The 20673-nt window shown below is 45.0% G+C and overlaps 1 protein-coding gene across 2 annotated transcripts in view; it reads left to right on the top strand.

Annotated features, from left to right (window-relative positions):
• The window catches only part of fars2 (phenylalanyl-tRNA synthetase 2, mitochondrial), a 63396-nt gene that overhangs the window by 5305 nt on the left and 37418 nt on the right, over positions 1 to 20673 (top strand). For both annotated transcript variants that reach the window (XM_035142404.2, XM_035142403.2), the window contains exons 3-8: positions 9064 to 9392; positions 10710 to 10796; positions 10880 to 10939; positions 11196 to 11364; positions 11587 to 11749; positions 11971 to 12102. In XM_035142404.2, the coding sequence (XP_034998295.2) occupies positions 9082 to 9392; positions 10710 to 10796; positions 10880 to 10939; positions 11196 to 11364; positions 11587 to 11749; positions 11971 to 12102 (922 nt within the window). In that variant the 5' untranslated portion in view covers positions 9064 to 9081. The remainder of the gene's footprint in view (positions 1 to 9063; positions 9393 to 10709; positions 10797 to 10879; positions 10940 to 11195; positions 11365 to 11586; positions 11750 to 11970; positions 12103 to 20673) is intronic.

Here is a 20673-nt window from a genome sequence, read left to right on the forward strand (position 1 = left end):
CGATAGAAGAATTTTTTATGTCAAATCAGGACAATGTTCACATTTATTCAGTGCTTTTTAATCTCTGAGGCCTTTTCCACTTCATGTACGAGCTGAAGCTACATCTCAGCAGCTGTGTGTTAAATCATCCTTCTCTGTGCACAGTGCACATTTTAATCCTTAAAGTACCTGAATGTGGGTTTTTCCTCCCAACACTGGGACGCCTGCACCGCTCTCCTCCCTTTTATCTAAATCTATGTTTTATGACCTGCGAGGCCCCTCGGCCGGGTCTCCTGAAGGTCAGTCTTCACTTTTTATGTGAGCCCCGGAACGGTCGGTAAAAAAGGTGAAAGTAGGAAACATTCAGCCGCTAACAAGGAGGCAGTGGAGTGGGTCGGCCTCTCTGAGCAAACAGGGAAATATAAAACGGCCGTCGCTCTGCTGCTTCAGTCTGTTCATGACTCCAGCTTTATGTTTGATAATGGGCTCATATATATATGATTTGATTTGATTTTGGTAGTAATGTATTTAGACTGAAACTGCGCTGGTGTTGATTCTCGTTTCATCATTATTGTTTTCATGTGTGAGTGTGTTTGTCCCGATGATTAACTTTAGGAGCTGATTGCTGAAAATGTAAAGGTCAAAGTCAACAAAAATATGTTCTCAAAAACACATTTTACCCAGATTCACAATAAAAAGCTGATAATAATCAGAACTTTATTCCTCATCATATTATGCCATTTGAAACAAAACAGAATTTAAGTTACAGGAGATTTGCCTCTGAAAGTAAAAACTAAAAGGTTTTAAATTACAATGGGGATCTTTAATTATAACTATTGTATGGCTGTGTCAGACAGGATTACACAAATTGAAAACCATATGGAATTAAAAACTCCAAAACTAAAACGTATACATCTAATTTCCTTCTTCCATAACTAAAGAATATTAACTTCCCTGAAACCCTTGGTAGAAATCGGGCTGCAGACGAGGACCAGAACAGGAACAGGCTTTGCTTCACCTTTGTTTAAACGTCTGCAGGAGCCGAGGGGAAGGAGGATCACATGTAGAGACAGTACGAGTGTGGAGTCTGTCTGAGTGGACCCACAGGTCAGCTCAGCCTTTCATCATCACTCTGCTGCCCATTACTGTTCAACACCACACTCAGCCGACTTCACCCGTTTCATCTCCGCTCTCTTTTTCCACGGTGACAGCAGTTTCCAGTGAAGAGACTGGCTCCAAGTTGTTAACCCCGAGAGGAAGCTGGCGAGGACAGGGACAGCGTCCAATATTAGATTTTATTTAGGTTCTTATTTTGTACGCAGGTCTGGGCGGGTTTTGATTTGACCTGGAGGTGGTCACTGGTGATGGCTCAGGTCTGGTACGGAGATCTGCGGGTCTGTAAACAATGGACCGGTGCAGGACTCCATGATAAGAGCTGTTTGAATTCTCTAAATGATGACGACCTTCAAAGCTTCTTAACTTTTCTCCTTAAGCAAAAACACTTGACCATCTTTTATGGAACTAAAGACAAAAATGCCGTCCCTCCCACAATCCCTTGTGCCAGCAACATGTGATTCAACGCTGTTGTTCAACCAGGGCAGAGACATTTGAATAAACAATCTTCACGCTCTAATGTGCAGAATCACTTCCTCAGACTGTCCATCGCTGCAGCTCCTCTCTTCAGCCTCTGTCTCAAACACTGGGTTTAAGACCCACCTCCTGATAAAGCCCAGTCCGGCTTGTTCCCCCCCCACAGAGCTGAACCTGCTCATTGCTCGGACATTTAAGTCAAAGCAAGAAACAGGACATTGTTCAACTTTGAAAATCAACAGATGATTTCAGTATCTTTTCCTGGTCCACTAACAGAAACGTGACGAGGTTTGAGATCGGATAAGAATGATTGAATCAGACTCTGGGGTTCCTTCATGATCAGTCCCCTGATCTGCAGCGTGCGGCGCTTCACCTCTTACTCCTCCGCAAACACTGTGTCTATTTTCAGCCTCGGCAGATGCTGATAAAGAGCTGACCTGTGTCAGCGTTGTCGTCTTTGTCGGTGCACAGTTGTCATCAGTGGCTTCCCTGAGTGTGGTGACACCCGGAGGCATATTTTAAATTTCTAATTTGCACCCTTTCCGACGTCTCTTGAGCATGTTTACTGTGTCGCAGCCTGAATTCACACTCCTACACACTCCCTCTCTCGCTCTGTTTCTGTCTCTCTCTTTATCTCACACACACGTAGGTACGTCTATCTTTGGCATATTACATTCCCTAGCCCCATACACTAACCTTAATGTCCTCACTCCGTAGGCTGTAGGCTCAAATGGTCCTCACAAAGACATCTGTTCACACAAACACTATTTATCAAAGAGGTGAAATGAAATAAATAAAGAGTGCAAACGTCTGTCGCCATGATGTTAAGCAAGTCTTTATGAAACATATTGAATTGAGCTTCCTCTTGAGGAGGGAAACAGGAGAAATGGCTCAGTTCAGATTTAACTTCTAGAGCAGGGAGGAGGAGGAAATTTCATCTTCTGACCAAGGAGCTGCCAAATGATCCCGATCACTTCTACGCCTGTTTCAGGACGTCAGTGGTCCAGTTTGATTCTCCGCTCTGAGACCGAACGTTAAAACTCATTTCTGTGATCAAGTTGATTCTGAACATCTCAAACTATTCTGTGGAACAACGAGCGAATCCAACCTGTTCTGAAAACTTTAATGACGGACGAAAGTTTCTGAGTCGGTGTGTAAACGTAACAAATAGTGTGCAAAGCCTGAAAACACGTCACATGACCATTCACGTGCATTGGTCATGTGGTGTAAACAGGAAGTAGTTTGTTTATTCTGCCGTTAGTTGCTTAGTTACAGAAAATACTCTAAGAATTTTTTTTTCTTGGAGCGACAACGAGGTGGAACTGTTACTGACACGAGGAAGCGATAGTTAATGTTTCCCACCGGGCACTGGGGAAAAATGCTGTTTACAGGTTTTACAACTTTCATGACAACGAAAGTGAACTTGATATTTTGCAGTGTATACAGAACGTATTTCTGCCTGCGCTCCCTGAAGCTGCTGTGAAGTGAATCTGACAGATCGCTGGAGAAAAACCCAGCTACGAGATCCTGCTGTTCGGTCACTGCAGAGGGATGATTGATTCAGGTCGGTCCTCGCCGTCCCCCGGGGACAATGTCTCAAACCGATCGATACCTCGTTCAGCCGCCTCGTATTCATAAAGACGCTCTGTGCCGCTGCCTGACAAGACTTCACGTGCTGGACTCGATTTGGGTAAAAAGAAAGGATGATGAACAATAAGAAAACAAACCAGCGTGAAAATGAAAGTGAATAAATCAGGCAGGACATGAGTCTGTGTGAACGTGGACGTGAATATAGAAACTTCTCAGCTGAAGATTTTGCCTCAAAATCGTCACCAGATGTTTTAACGCCTGGACGGAGACAAAGTGTTCGACTCACACTGATTTTTATAAATAGCTGTTGATTGATTTTCTGTCGTCGACTCATCAATTAATCGACTGATGATTTCAGATCTGTGTGTGTGTGTGTGTGTGTGTGTGTGTGTGTGTGTGTGTGTGTGTGTGTGTGTGTGTGTGTGTGTCTGTGTGTGTGTGTGTGTGTGTGTCTGTGAAGCTGCTCGGTGTCACTAAGCTGCAGCCTCTGCACTTTTCTCCTCCGACCATAAAATCTCCCTCCCTCTTCATCATGTCAGACACTCCGGCTCTTCGTCTTCTTCATCCACTTCTCCTTGTGTCTTATTTCCTTGATTTCTTCTCCTTCCTCCTCTGGTATATTGGTTCCTCTCCTTTTCTCCTTCCAGCCTTCCTCCTTGTCTTGTTGTTTCCTTCTCCCCTCTTCCTCTCCCTCTACTTGTTTACTCTTCCTCTCCACTCTTTTATACTGCTTTTTTTATTCCAGTTTTACAGGCAGCCTGTGCCGGTTTGATCTAATGCTGTAAAGCTGCGTCTATACAAGTTTAACTTCTACAAGAAGAGGAGGAGGAGCAGAGAGGGAAAGACAGGGAGGTGAATGCAGGAGGTGAAGGGAGAGATGGGAGAGGAAGAGGAGGAAGATATTATACCAGAGGGGAGAGGAATGATACGATATACGATGCAAAATGTCACAGCAAGTACAAGTACTTCATGTAGTTACATTACCAGAGGAAAAGTACTTCATGTAGTTACATTACCAGAGGAAAAAAGTACGAATGAAAATATTTTTAGTTTGTACTTCAATGTACTCGATTACAGGAGGAGTGAAAGAGAAGGATGAGAGGAAGAGGAGAGTGTATGAACGAGGGATGATGGAGGACAGAGAGGCAAATTTGGGGTCTGGGGGGGGGGGCTCTGAGTTTATGGTTTTTAAATGAGCCTGCAGGGGGAGGGGGTGAGACGGACAACGTATGCGAGGTCGTTCCAGGACACGATGTTAAATACACGCCACAGTAACAGTTTGACTTCAGCTCCCATAAATCCTGCTGCAGCTCCGCCGCACTGCAACTCATCACACACACACACACACACACACACACACACACACACACACACACACACACACACACACACACACACACACGAATCTGCTGTGACCGTCTTTAATTTGAAGTGTTTTTTGTTAATATCTCTCACATGAACTCTTTGATTAAAAGACCTCAGAGACGCGGCGGACGGGGGCGGGGCTTGTGTAACCGCCGGTGTGTTTCGGAGCGAGCAGCTTCGTGAACAGGAAGAGCGGCGTGAGCCACAGGAAGTGGTGTGTGGTGCCAGAGAGGGACTCCCTCTGATTGGAGGGGGCGAGTGACACTGACACTCCTGCAGAGAGAGAGAGAGAGAGAGACGCCACCTGTTATGTGTGAGGTTCTCGAACACAGAGTCGTGATCGCCATGGCGTGTTCTCTGTGGGAACCACACGTTCTGAAAATAGCTTCCTCCTTCTGCGTGATGGGTTATATTTTTACTGCTTCATCACCTCCTCACTTACAAAATAAATATGATTCAGACAGAAGATCATGTTTTTCCCACTGATGATCCTGTTAAACCAACATCGTCTCGTGGAAGTGAAAGTTATCGAGGTTAATGACGAGCTCGGCTCCAGAACTGCGTCCAGGGGGTGGAGCCACTGACATCAGAGGCTGTGGGAGGAGCCACAGAGAGTCGAGGCCTCTGTTTACTACCTCCTCACGTTGTGCGCTCGATGATGACATCGTTACGTTACGTTGTGTGCGATGAAAAACGTTTTAATAACATGACTGGAAAAAAATATTCACAGTTTAAATGTGTATATATTTAAATGTTTCTAGTTTCTTTGGATGTTTCAAGCTATTTTTATTAATATTTTTATTTGAATAACTGACGGCACCAGGCAGAGACAAGAGAAGCTAGAATTCCATTGCATTGATAACTTGCATTGAAACCTGTATTTAGCAGGAACATTTATACATTTTGAATCATAATTCAAATTGCAGAGTTGACCAGAATATTTGTGATAATAATAACAGACTAATTTCACAGGCCTCGAGCACTTCCTGTTTGTACTTGTAAGAAAACTAAAAATTCTAGAAAAATTGGTGAAAGTGACAAGTTCTCCTGAATCACAATCTGCTCAGACCAACGGTTTGTTGCATGAGACCCATTGAGACATAAATGCTTTAAAAACCTAATGCTTTTCTTTCTCTGCAGCCGTCATATAACTATATAAATATATATACACACAGTATATACAGTATCTCTCTATAGGCCCTCCGCTCCCTCCCTCTCTCTCTGCAGTGTGTAATTTATCACCTCGTTCTGTCAGGGTGTCAGTTTTACAGGCTGAATGAATCCCTCTGCTCTAAAACTGCTGCTGGAGACTGTGTGTGTCTGTGTGTGTGTGTGTGTCTGTGTGTGTCTGTGTGTCTGTGTGTCTGTGTGTGTGTAAAGTTCACGTCTGTCCGACCTGCTGCTCACTCGACCGTCTCATCTGCTCCGTGCTCAGTAATTAAAATCTCCTTGTTTGACAAATGGCAGTAAAGCAGACGCCTCGTTGTGTCTCGCTCTCGTCGGAGAACGACCTGCGACACAGACGTGGTGGCAGGAAGTATTTCACCTCGACGACGCCTCAGCATCTCCGTCGTGAATCCTTGTTTTCTTTCTTTTCTGCGACACTGTCATCTCGGCGTCCGTCGTCTTTATCGGAGTTTCCTGCAGACTCCAGACTTTGACCTTTGTTTCACCGGAGCTGTTTTCAGACCAGAATCCGTCCCTGAAATGTTCTGGAGGTTCTGCATGTGAGAACACAAATGTCTGAGTCAGTTTCTCTGGACGTTTTCTGGAACTTTTATCTGAAAGACAAACTCCAGAGCATTCATGTCTGAAAACGGCTCATCAGACACTTTTTTTAAGTTGAATTAGTTTTATTCTTTTCATGTTGAGGAGCAGCGAGTGTTTTGTCTTTTTTCAGATGGTGCGCTGCAGCTCTTCTTTGGAGGGGCCAAAATCTGTTGATATATCAGTATCAGCGTGTTTAATTCATATTTTAAGTTTTTGCTGATATATTGATCAGCATTGTTTTACTTCATAATATCAGTATTGACCCCGAATGTAGCTCAGGCTCAAATAACATGTCAAATAACATCTGTAACACCGATGTTTGTCTGTACAGTGTTTTAATTCAGTACTGGCTGACGGAGCAGGAGCTTGTGAATCAGTCAAAGTCAAACTGGGAAGCGTCTGAATCCTCTGGAGGAGTAAACCCTGCAGTTTGTGAGTGGAGACGTGTGAAGAGTTTCATCTGCCGAACAGCGGCGACTCCTCATCAAAGTTTGATCTGATCTAATATTTTCCTTTGCTCGAGTTCATGAGTCGGTGTTAAAAAGTCTATGTGATCGTTTTCTCTTCAAAGATCGGTTCCTCCTGCTGTGTTTTCCTCCTCCGTTCACTGGCCCCCCTTCTGATCACGTTCAGGGTTGACGGACAGGTCTGTGTGACCTCTGACCTCTCGTCTTTGTCGCCTGTTGAAGAAATCCGCTAAGTTTGACCATCGCTGTTTACGACTTAGAGAATTTCGCGTCTTTCTTAAGAGAAACATTATCACAAGCTTCTCCTCCTTCGCCATGTTGGACGCTGCATCGCCCCCTAGTGGATGTATTGCCTAGCAACCATGTAAACGATAGACGAGTAAGTGGGGTTACATTGAGACGGATCTCCTTTCAGCACAAATGAGCATTAAGGTTTTACAAATTGATTTTCAATTCGGAGTTAGTTCACGTAAAACGCGTTCACGTTCGTAAGTCACCAAAGATGACCACTACATCCAAAATGGCAGACTTCCTGTTTGGTGTGGGCTACGAACCTAAGAGTTTTTTTGTACATGTGAGCACGATGCGGGAAAAAGAAGAAAAATAACTGATCAAATCTCATCATATACAGTTTATGTATAAAATAATATTATATATTTATATACAAATCATATGTGAGCTCATGTGTCCGTAGCTTTTTCCTTTTATCATGAATTCCAGTCTCTGCACTTTATTACAAGTCCGTGTGCGTAGGCGTCCATATGTGCATGTGTGGCCATGTTTGGTGCCATGGGAACAGACATATGGTGATGATCACATGCCAGAAGGTCAGTCCCACCGGGGACAGAAACAACGTGGAGGCGAGGGAGACAGATATTTTAGACACTCAGATTTTATTGAGATAAACTCTGTCTGAGCTGCATGAACACGACCGGATCACATGTGTCTGACAGGTCGAGCTGGACCTCCTCAGGGCCGTCCCCTTTTCCAGGTCATCAGACTTGTCCTTGGTTTGAGATGTGAAACGGTGAAACGGTGAAACAGTGAAACAGTGAAACGGTGAAACAGTGAAACAGTGAAACAGTGAAACGTATTCACTCTGCAGAGACGACGATGGTCCATCCTCTCCGTGACCTTTCGTCTAACGCCGGCCTGCGGACAGATTACAAACTGTACAAGACAAAGAAACAGCCGATCTACCACGACCTGAGTTCAACTTAATGTGTTTTGTTGATGTCACAGATTTTATTTTGTTTTTCATTCTGTACAACTTCACGTTTACTGCGTTATCATCTCCTGATGATGTGTTTTCATTGTAGGTTCCTGTTAAAGTCTGAATGTCCTTGAGGTGTGTGTGTGTGTGTGTGTGTGTGTGTGTGTGTGTGTGTGTGTGTGTGTGTGTGTGTGTGTGTGTGTGTGTGTGTGTGTGTGTGTGTGTGTGTGTGTGTGTGTGTGTGTGTGTGTGTGTGTGTGTGTGTGTGTCCAGTAAAATATGACACCAGCAGCAGAGGTAAAGGGTTCTTGGATTTAGGAACAATAATTCGTTTTGCTGCAATGCCACTGCAATGCAACACCCTTTGTCTTGTTCTGTGTGTGAACAGATATTTGAGGGGGACAGGGACGGACGGTCGTCTCGTCTCCTGTCAGACGAGAAATGATGGAAAGAAGTAAAAGGACAGAAGGAAGCTGAGCAGCTGACTCTGATCACTTTGTCTCATTTTAACCTTTGCTGTTTTTGCCCAATAGTGTAATTAGAACTGACATTAATAAATTCTGAGCGTGTGTGCGTTGGCAGCTCCGGCGCTCACCTCACCTGACCTCCACCAAGTCGCTGGTTTTATGACGTCCTCTGATTCACGTCCTGCTCGTTTCCCTCGCCACTGTCAAGTGAAACGATAAATCTGTCATCTGAGCAGCGAGCACCAGATACTCTAAGAGACCAGCTGGTGATGGCGGTTTAGCATTTAGCAGCTAAACGAAGCAGATATCTAACTTTTCAGGAGGTGGTGGAGACCAAACACAGAGATAAAAGAGAGGGAACACAGCCACCACTCTTAGTGAAATCAGTTTGTCGTTCAGTGTTTCCCGTGAACATCTTCAAGAAGTAACAACCATTTTGTAAAGTGGTGATAAGGACAAAAAACAGAAATGCAGTAAGACTGGAAATGTAAAATACCATTTTGTGTCCTGCACATGCAAGTTAGCATGTTCATCTTCATAACTTTGATTTCTGCTTTTTATGTTTTTCTCTTTTTGTCTGTTTCTAATTCGTCTGACTAATGTCTCTCTCACGTCTTTCTAGCTCCATGGACCAATCATCATGAGACTCCCCCTGCTCCTCCCCCTCCGACAGTCCCAGCTCCTTCCTGGGCTCTGTCGCTGCTGTCTGGCAGCGCTCTCGTCCAATGGCAGCGCTGCATCGTCGCGCAGATACCTCAGCACAGACCCTGGCCCCGCCCCCCAGCCTGTGATTGGCCAGGACTCGGTGGAGGTGTCGGGCCAGTCCCACCCCCGTGATGACTTCACCAATGTGACACCAAAGATCTTGGCCAAGGTCGGCCGCAACCTCCACAACCAACCCCATCATCCCCTGTGGCTGATCAAGGAGCGAATCAAAGCTCACTTCTACAGGTGGGCGGGGCGGTTCTTTAAACTGTTGCTTAGCAACAACCAAACTTCGTTTTTTTGTTTTTATTTTCAACACAAAACTTGAAAATAGAAACAAAACAGATGAGAGAGGAGAGGAGACGAGGCCTCGGGAGAACTACATGAATATAGTAAAAATAAATCCATGATTCAGGATAAAACAAACAAAATGAACAGAAGAGACAATTTATAAACCTCTGTTTATACATGTTGATAAGAATCAGACGTGATGAAGAACGAAACATCATGAAGGAAGTTTCTTCACGATAACAAAACTTCACTGACAGAGAGTAGAGATAAATAGATAGTTTGAGAAAAGAGAAATGAGCAAACAGAAGAAAAGTGGAGATGATTGAAGGACGGAAGAAAAAGACAAAAAGAAGAAAAGAATATGACAGTGACAGAAAAGAGGAAAGCAAATATATTTTCAATAATTAAAAGAAAAGAGATCAAATGAGCAAATAACAATTCATTAGACTTCTAAAATATTGATATAATAATCTAAGAACCAGATGTTATCATATTAATTATTAATTAATGATATATTCTTTAAAATATTTATCGTTTGTAAGAAACATGGTGTTAAACATTAAGTTAAATTCAATTATTTTATGTATAAAGAATTTTCCAACTCAAATATTGAAATGAACACAGTTCAGACTTTTAATAAATGGACAGAAGATTCATCAACATGTCAACAAACAAACAAGAGTTTTTAATATCTGCAGATTATAGATTTTTAAATCTTTGTTATTGATGCAACATTTATCAGGTAAAAGCCGTGAGTTTTGGTTTCGTTGTTTTTTCTTTGGAAGATTTTCCAGACTGAGTATCTTGCCATTTTCTCGCTGACGATTAGATCATCACGGACATTGATGGTTCCCAGAGGATGAACCCTCTGTGATGATCCCTGACTTCTGATCTTTGGCAGCGCGGCGTGTGAATCGGCTGCTGTTACATTTCCTCATATTCTTTATTCTTCTGAGACTCGGAGCACAAACTGCTGACGGAGTCTCTGCAGCCTCGATGTGTCTTCAGGGACAGTCGAGTGTAGAAGTTTGCTGCACTGCACACGGCAGTGAAATATCCTCGAGCTGCAGTCACACTCCACACGCACTGTAAAACACAACACAGCAGTGAGCGCTGCGTCAAGAGCTCATCGGACAGTTTGACGAACTCAAACCATCTCTTGGTTTTATCGTGTTGTTGGTAAAAGTCTTTACGAACATTCTTCATTCCATTTGTTGTTGTTCACGTTTTCCTCTTCGTTCTTGTGTCCCTGTTTCTTTCCTCCCTCCTCAGTTCCTACATCGGTCGCTGGGGCAACCCGCTGTTCTCAGTCCATGACAACCTGAGCCCGGTGGTTACCGTGGAGCAGAACTTTGACAGGTCAGCAGATTAGGTGATTGATTGATGTGGTGTAACAGCTTAAATCAGGGTTTTTGATTGGTTCTTTTGTGATTTGATGACAGCTTGCTGATCCCGCCCAGCCACCCCAGCAGGAAACGAGGTGACAACTACTACCTGAACAGGTGAGCGACAAGTTGACTACAAATCACCAGCACAAGATGGCAGTGTTCGTATCCGCCATCTTGTTTTTGTTTAAGAAATTTAAACATCGATGTATATGATTTATCTCAAAGGACAATAGCAGCTATTATGTTATTTATATATATGTGTGTCTGTGTCTGTGTCTGTGTGTGTGTGTGTGTGTGTGTGTGTGTGTGTGTGTGTGTGTGTGTGTGTGTGTGTGTGTGTGTGTGTGTGTGTGTGTGTGTTGTTGAGTAGAAAAATGATGCTTCGCGCTCACACCTCCGCCCACCAGAGGGAGCTGGTGAAGTCCGGTCTTGATGCGTTCCTCTTGGCTGGAGACGTGTACAGACGTGACGAGATCGATGTCAGTCATTATCCCGTCTTCCACCAGATGGAGGGAGTCCGACTCTTCTCCAACCACGAGGTGCGACCAGTGTGTTTGAAAACTGTTAATTTTGTTCAGTCCAAACTTTTCTCAGTTCATGTTGAGGATTTTAAAAAGAAAACTTTATGTGAAAGCTTTATTAATGTCACGGGACGCAGCTTTTCCTCAGGAACTGTTTTAGTCTTGAATATGCGAAGCTAACTTTCGTCGTGTTTGTGAGTTTTGCGTATCGTGAGGTTCTGATGTGTCCCGGGTCTCCAGCTGTTCTCTAAGGTGCAGAACGGCGAGGAGCTGTCTCTGCTGGAGCGCGGCAGCAGGCGGACGCCACAGAAACAGGAAACGCACACGCTGGAGGCCGTGAAGCTGGTGGAGTTCGACCTGAAACAAACGCTGACGCGACTCGTCACTCACCTGTTTGGAGAAGGTGAGACCTCAGACCGACCTGCAGGGGGAGACAGAGGACGCACTTTCATTTCACTGAGATTCTCTACGTTTACTCCTCCATCATTTCCTCATCCTCCTTCCTCCTCCACCCACTACAACTACTTCTTCTTCTATCTTCACTTCTTCCTCTGTTTCCTCACCATCCTTCTGTCCTTATTATCATCCCCGTCCTCATGCTCTCCTTTCTCCTCCTCCTCTCAGATGTGGACATCAGGTGGGTCGACTGTTACTTTCCCTTCACTCATCCCTCCTTTGAGATGGAGGTGCGTTTCCAGGGTGACTGGTTGGAGGTTCTGGGCTGTGGAGTGATGGAGCAGGAGCTGCTGAACTCTGGACACAGCACACACACACACACACACACACACACACACACACACACACACACACACACACACACACACACAACCCCACACACACACAGGCCTGTGTATAAACAGGCAGTTCAGGAATTGATTTGTCCAACAGGGTGTTTAGTTCACTTCAGCCACTCAGGACGTCTGAGCCTGTCACGCAAGATTTGAACTTCTGATTTTCACACACACACACACACACACACACACACACACACACTTCTACAAGCTAACAGTGTTTTAAACAAACATTTTAAATATTAGTCCTCTCTCTGTTTGTCGGTGTCTCTCACTCCTCTCTCTCCTGTCAGTGTGTTAAGTGGCTCGCTCGCTGCTCTGCCCTTGAACAAAGCTGTAACGCTTCGCCCACTTCACCGCTGCTTGTTCCAATCAATAATACATGCTTTGAGACGCAGAGAGTGGCCAGATCACACCCCCACCCTCCGTGTGTGTGTGTGTGTGTGTGTGTGTGTGTGTGTGTGTGTGTGTGTGTGTGTGTGTGTAAGAACTCGTAAGAAAACGTCTGCTTGTGTTGACACTTTCAGACGAGTGTGTGTTGTGGATCATTCCGTAGTTTTCTGTGTTCACAACAATGTTTGTTTTGTAATTGTTGTTATGTTCACTCAACATAGATGTTTTCAGACATGAACTGTGTAAAATGTTGTCTGGACATGTTGTGTAGTCAGTGTTTGTGAAGCAGCAGCAGCAGGTTGTCGGGTCCGACTCGTTCACACCAACAGGAACATGTGGGGACATCCAGGCGAGGGGCGAACCGTCTAATATTTAAGGATAAATAATGTTTAAATAAAGCATTTCTATTTTCAGAGTCAGTCAAATTCAGTCAAATTGAATATCTCAAGGTCAGGTTTTGTCATCATGTTCTCACAAATGGCTGAATGAAATCAAATCAGAGGCTGTTCCAAGCTTCAGTTTAGTTCAAACCTTATTTGTGTCATGTTGTGTTGCTGTAATATTAGTTATATTGATTGAAGATTGTGTTGAGCAGCACAGGGTGAGATGGGAGTTATCAATCACTCTGAGTTGTTTTAACATCCCTGTAAAATCAATATTAGCAAATAGAAATGAGTTTAACTGTTTTAAATGCAGTTCTGACCTTTTAAACAGAGTCGAGTCAGTTCTGTCTGCAGAGTGTGGATCTGCTGTACAGCTGCGCTGACGACCCCTCACTTCAGTTCCACACTCTGATGACCTGTGTGTGGTTTGACCTCTGAGGGGGGGGACAGCAGACATCCTGCAGGTGCAGTTTTCAGCCCCGCCACAGGAGGGAGCTGCAGGTCAGGTCAGATGAAGATTGGCTGGTTAAATTGATGCTGAGGTTCAGGCAGAGGAAGTAGAAACTCTATCAAAGTCACACACACCAGTGGAGCCTGTTTTTAGGAGTCTTGAGAAACACACACATGACCTCACAGGTACACACACATGACCTCACAGGTACACACGCATGACCTCACAGGTACACACGCATGACCTCACAGGTACACACGCATGACCTCACAGGTACACACGCATGACCTCACAGGTACACACACACATGACCTCACCACATCATGACCTTCTTTCTTCTTCTCTCTCCCAGCAGTTGTTGCTGAACACACATTGTCACTCTGCACGTCATCTACAATACACTCCACAGTGTGTGTGTGTGTGTTGTTGATTAACATATACACACGTACACACACACTCGGATGTCAACACACACTTCTTTGTTGTCCTTTCGTTCTTCTTCTCTGTATTTGCTCACTCTTTTGACTGCAGGAGTCAAGTTTGTCACACACACACACACACACACACACACACACACACACACACACACACACCACGTGCAACGCCTCCTTCATCCTCATTCTCACTCTCTCAACTCTCTTCACCCTCTCCACCTCCCTCTATATCCACTGCGGCAGTGTGGCTCTGCTACCTTGGAAACCACTCATTCACCCACCCCCACTCCTCCGCTACAGACACACACACACACACACACACACTCACACTCACACACACACTCACACACTCACACTCACACACACACACTCACACTTTTCTGGAGCACAGAGTGAGAGACGTTGAGGAAGAGCCAGGAAAGGGGAAAATGGGGGCGAGCGAGCACAGAAGAAAATGTAATGAAGAGAGAGAGTGAGAGGGAGGAAGGAGGAAGGGAGGAAAAGGGGGTGAGGATGAAGGAGAGACTTTGGAGGAAGGAAAGGAGAGAGGGAGCAGATATAGTGATAGGAGAGAAGGATGGAGGGAAGATTAAACGAGTGGCAGGACCTCGCCGCCGTGAGGAGGCGGCAACAGGGGACCCCTGTGTGTGTGTGTGTGTGTGTGTGTGTGTGTGTGTGTGTGTGTGTGTGTGTTATTTAATGGTGTGGAAGCGTGGCTGCCATATGTGTTGCCTGAGGCCCAGTGTGATGAGAGCGAGAGTTAATGAGAGATGTAAGAGGAGGGGAGGGAACGAGGGGGTATGAATAAGGGATGAGTGGAGGAAAAGTGGGAACAAGATGGGATTTGGATGGAGAGAAGGGAAAGACTGAAGTCTGGGGGAGCAGAGGGAGGAGACAGGGATGAGGAGAGAAGGAAGGGAGCTAGGAGAAGACAGGGAGGAAGGGAACGGGGCAAGGGATGGAAGGAGGAGTTGAGGCAGGACAGAGTGAGGATGGGGAAGGAAAGTAACCAAGGAAGAGGAAAAGAATCGAAGAGGGAAGGAATTAAAAAGAAGATGAGTGAACAAGTGAATAAAGGAAAAGGAAGGATGATAAGGGGTGAGGAGAGGAAGACAGTAAAAAAAGGAGGGAGTGATGGAAATGACAAAAAGAGAGAGATAGATGTCTTCATCAGTGAAGGGTGGAGCGAGGGAGAAACCTATTCTTCATCACACACACACACACACACACACACACACACACACACACACACACACAGTGAAGCACAGAGGTGTGTGTATGTCTGTTTGTGTTTTTCTTTGTAGTGTGTATTTTTGTGTAAGTTTGTGTATCTATGTTTGCTTTTATGTGTTTATTTGCTTCCTTATTAAGTGTGTGTGTGTTTGTTGGTTATTTTTCTTATACTTCTAAACAGGTGTTTAGTTTTAATCTTCATTTTCTTTGTGTGTTTTTTTCACACAAGAAATTTCTTTGCATTCTTGTGTGTGTGTGTGCTGCGTATTGTGTGTGTGTGTGTGTTTGTGTGTGTGTGTGTTTGTGTGTGTGTCTGTGCGTGTGTGTGTGTCCCAGGGGCTTTCCCTCCAGAGTCGGCAGGCAGCATATGGGACTTGGCGCTAATGACCACACCTCCACGCCAAAATCTGATTTATACATTTACACACACATGAAGGCACGTGCACCGCTGTCCCATGGGGGTGTGTGTGTGTCTGTGTGTCTGTGTGTGTCATGAGGGTGGAAGCTGGAATCTGATTAAAGTCGTGTTGGTGACAATTAACATCCTTTCAAACCCGCCGCCCCGAGTCCTGAGGGACCGTGTGCGTGTCTGTGTGTGTGTCTGTGTGCGTGTGTGTCTGTGTGTGTCTGTGCGTGCGTGTGTGTGGTTCAGGTGGCAGCTCTCCGTCTTAATCCCCCTCATCCCCCTCCTCCCCCTCCTCTGAATAAATCATGTGACCCTTCCCCTCCCTTTCATCCCTCCATCCCTCTCTCATTGAACCGCGGGGCTTTCCTTCCTCTTTTACCCTCTGTCTCTCTTTTCTTTCTGATGAGTCGGCAGTTTACTCCCTCGCTCTCCCTCGCACCACCCCTCCATCTTATGTCTTTCTTTCCCTCCGTCTGTCTAAGGATGGAGGGATGAAGCGGGTACAGAGGAAACGACAGATAATCTGAAGCGTGACGACCCCTCTCCTCGTTTGTGTTTCAGGCTTGTTAAGACCCGCCCCTTCCTCCTGACCTCTGACCCCCCCAATGCTGATTGGCAGCTCCTTTCATCCCTCCATCTATACATCCTCCACCACCATCCCTCCATCTTTTCATTCTTTCTTTATTCCTCTAAATTCAAATGGATTTCTTCTTTTCTGTTCAGCCTCACATTTAATATTTTTGTCATTTTGCTCTTTCTCTCTCATCCCACCATCTTCTTTCATCACTTTTTAATTCTCATCATTTTAGTTCTCTATTTTCATCCCTCCATCCTTGCTACTCCTCCTTTCTTCTTCTTCTTCTTCTTCTTCTTCTTCTTTTCTTCTTCTTCTTCTTCTTCTTCTTCTTCTTGCATTCCACAATCTTTTCTTGTCTCTTTATCTTTTTTCCACCGGGTCTCTAGTCCAGGCTTATTTCCTTATCCTTCATTTCTTCCTCCATCATCTCTCCATCCTTTCTTCTCTTCTCCTTTCTCTTTTGCTCCTTATCATCATCCCTCCATCCATCCATCCATCCATCCATTTATTTATCCACTTGTGCTTTTCTCCTTTTACTTATTGGTAAAAAAAAATTGGTGTTCCATCCAACCCCTTCCACCCCCATATTCCCATTGAGGGTACTAACTGGTGGACAGCTGGTGCCCACAGACACACACACACACACACACACAACACACACACACACACACTCTCACGATTTCATCATAAAACATCTGAATAACAATAGAAAAAAAATGGAAAAATAAGTAATACACGTTTGTCACTCTCTGACACACAAACAAATATACACACAAATAATGCAGTCGACATGTGTGTGTGTGTGTGTGTGTGTGTGTGTGTGTGTGTGTGTGTGTGTGTGTGTGTGTGTGTGTGTGTGTGTGTGTGTGTGTGTGTGTGTGTGTGTGTGTGTGTGTGTGTGTGTGTGTGTGTGTGTCTCTCTGGGTTGGGCAGAACAAACATTTGTTTGTGCAGCGATCCATCTCAGCCTGGATAGCTTCCTCCATAACAAACAGGAGAGAGAGAGAGAGAGAGAGAGAGAGAGAGAGAGAGAGAGAGAGAGAGAGAGAGAGAGAGAGAGAGAGAGAGAGAGAGAGAGAGAGAGAGAGAGAGAGAGAGAGAGAGAGAGAGAGAGAGAGGTCTGACTCTAATGTTGTTTCTCGGATCTTTACGTCGGTTTGAACTCCTGCTTCAGTCTCACACACAATAAGACCTGACAACACCGACACGTAGAAGACGAAGACGTCCACTTGGAAACACGAGGAGGTTCCAGATCTTTTGGTGATGAGGGCCGACGCCGGTGTGGATGAGCTGTAAACAACAACACTGATCTTTCCACAGCAGAGTTTATACGTCATGTCCGGCCTCCTGCTGCTCTACAGGCCTCGCCTCCTGCTGCTCCACAGGCTCCGCCCTCGCCTGGATGTTCCCACATGTTCCTGTTTGAACGAGTCGGACCCGACAACCTGCTGCTGCTGCTTCACAAACACCAACTACACAACATGTCAGGAACAACCTGCTGCTGCTGCTTCACAAACACTAACTACTGGAAATGTCTGTGACTGAAAACATCTTTAGAAATTAGTCTGATGCTTTTCATCCAGATCCATGAATTATTCTGTGAGAAATCAGTGAAAATACCCAAAAGGTTCTATCTCAAGAAAATACCTTGATCCACAGCAACAGTGAAGCAGTTCTTGTTCGATCCTTCCAACTTGTTTACTGGAAATCTGCTCTGTGGGTTTAGTGGAATCCTGATGACAAACCAACACTAACCAAGTTATCAGAGATAACATCAGGATCCATATGTCAGCACATCTGAGATATGGATCAGTCGAGCTGTTACTGAGCCTGTTGGGTGGATCAAGACCAATAAACAGATGATGCACTTTCATGAACAACGAGGTGATAGTGAAAAGCTGAACCTCAGTATAACGTGTCATCGAGATGTTATCTGCTGACTTCATGTGTGTGGTTTGAAAGAAGGTGAAGAGAAACAGCCAATGGAAGAAAGATGTTGAATTGATGTTTGAGACGGAAACATCAGTCCTGTAGTTTCACTGGGTCCTGATATTTAAAACACGTCTGTGTGGGAGTCGATGGATGTTCTCACAACAGGAACAGTATTTTCTGGCTGAGCACTTTTTATTCGGACTGTTAAATATTAACATGGTGTGAGTGAACTGCAGAGAGACGCCCTGCTGCTGCTGCTAAAAATACTCTGCAGATAAAAATAGATCATATTTCATGTGAGAGCGTCGCTTCATTCAGAGGGAAACGTGCTCACAGGCGCGTGTGAGGCGTCAGCTCCGGGTCTGTTGTCCCGTCAGAATCAGGTCGGCTTTAATCAGCGCCATAATGTCGCGTCTGTTGGCGACAAGCCAATCACGATTTTTCTAAGTTTAGTACGAGTCGGTGTCTTTTAACCTCATCTGTTCATCAGCTGACATCACTGCGTCTCCTCAGTGACTCATGAGACGGATCATAATCTGGGAGGTTGTTCAATAGATTTCACGTTTGTTTCACCCTAGAATGGGCCCTTCATATTTAAATACTTTATATTGACGTACTTTACATTTAAATACTTTATATTTGCATCCTCTCTACGGAGGCAGCCATGTTTTTTACAGTAGCCCAGACTGGACAAACTAAACCTTTTGAGTTTCTATGACAACTGAAGCTACCACAGGTTCTCTTCATGTTTAGAAGGGGGGGGGTGTTCAGCTGCAACACGACACTTCACCACTAGATGTCACTACATTCTACAACAGTTTGGTAAATTCTTTGCGTTGTCGACACAAAAGCTTATTTTTCTGCGTTATTGAGAAATTTATGTTTTTTAAACAACTCGATCAAATCTCGTGTCTCATGATGGATAAAAGTTAAAAGTGAATCTCTCATTTAAAAGTTATGGAGCAAAAAGTTATTTTGAATGTTCCTTTAGGAAAAGTCTCCAAATGTAAAAAACCAAAGCACTAAGTAGAGAGCTGGATGAAACGACTCAGTTTCTGACTAAATAACGTCCACATTTATTAAAAAGTGGCACCAACTTAATAAAAAGTAAAACGAAGCTCCGCGTTAAAAGCTGCCTCTGATATATTCTGTAAACCCTGAGTGCCGAGGTGGAGCAGAGTGTTATTGCTTGCAGGCAGCGAGCTGTGCTCCCGCTGAGCCGGCGTTCATCCCGGGGCTTCACGGTTCACAGCGAACAAGTCTCCGTCAGATCTGGAGACAAGAGGCCCCAGATCCTTTCGTATGACATCATCGACGCAGCACAAATCCCCGACCCGCTGCCGTGGCGGTGACTCCGCAGCCTCTCTGGGTGTTTGTCGGAGCTTTAGTGTCCTAACGAGCGGCTCTGGGATTTGTCCTGTGAAGACTCTGCTGCCGTCGGGGACGCTCGCTCATGTTTACAGGTCTGGCTCTGCCCGGGCTCCACGCTGTAAAGAGAGTCGATCTTAAAAACCCACTCTGACTTGTAGAAAGATGTTAATTCACTTTAACACATGAAGTGAAGCTGTAATTTACAAGACGACGCAGCAGCAGGTTGACATTCACAGCAGCCACATCTTTATTGTAGAATAAATAACGTTAACTGCACCGAGGTCTGATAAATTCATGGAGGCGTGTTGATGTATTTGAATATTAAACCTCACTGCTGGTTTCACACTGAAAAGTGTCCCAACTTAAACACTGTGTCACATTCAAACTCTTTAGGCTCAGGACGAGGTCGTTGATCGTCTTTATGTAGAAACTGGTGCTTTGGATCAGGATTCAAACGTTTAACACAAATCTTTGGAGATGATTTGAAGCATTTTTTACATGTTCAACAACCACAAAGGTTCAGTTTGACACAATGTGACGTTAACACCAGCAAACCGGTCGATGGACTCGCCCTGTGGGTTCGGACCGGCGCTGACGTCTCCTGCTTTAAATACAGGCAGTTAGCTGTGATTGGCGGCTCTTCCTGTCGGAGGGTGGGAGACAGGTGGGAGACGGTGGGTGGTGAAAGTGACCAATCAGGGGAGAGGGGAAGTCGGCCGCCGAGACGCTCCTCCAGTCGTCAGCACACACGTGTTGAGCCTGACATCGAACACGTCACTGATCCGTCATGTTCGGGTTTGTCTGAACGATTAAGTCGTCGTCGTGTCGCAGTCGGATCAGTGACCAAGAAACAGTTTGGCCTGTTTTTAGAAAAATGTTCACAGGTTTGTTTTTGTGTGGCAGATGAGTCTGTGTCCATTTTTATCTCTGCGCTGACTCAGCATGTGTGTGTTACATGACGAGGATTACACAACACACACACACACACACACAGATTGTGTGTAGGCTGCTCTGTCCTCTGCTCGTTATTCACTGGGATGAATGAATCTCACTGACCGACAGCTGGTCCGAGCCCCGTCCACACTGATGTCATCACACGCCACCTTCCTGCCACGCCATCCTCGTCATCACCATCTTCCTCTTCGTCATCCACCTTCATCCCCATCACGACAGACTTGATGCATCGTGTGTGTGTGTGTTTGTGTTTGTGTGTGTGTGTGTGTGTGTGTGTGTGTGTGTGTGTGTGTGTGTGTGTGTGTGTGTGTGTGTGTGTGTGTGTGTGTGTGTGTGTGTGTGTGTGTGTGTGTGTGTGTGTGTGTGTGTGTGTGTGTGTTCTGATGATGTCACAGTGACGTC

This window comes from Hippoglossus stenolepis, chromosome 19 (genome assembly GCF_022539355.2).
Source record: "Hippoglossus stenolepis isolate QCI-W04-F060 chromosome 19, HSTE1.2, whole genome shotgun sequence".
NCBI classification, from domain to species: domain Eukaryota; kingdom Metazoa; phylum Chordata; class Actinopteri; order Pleuronectiformes; family Pleuronectidae; genus Hippoglossus; species Hippoglossus stenolepis.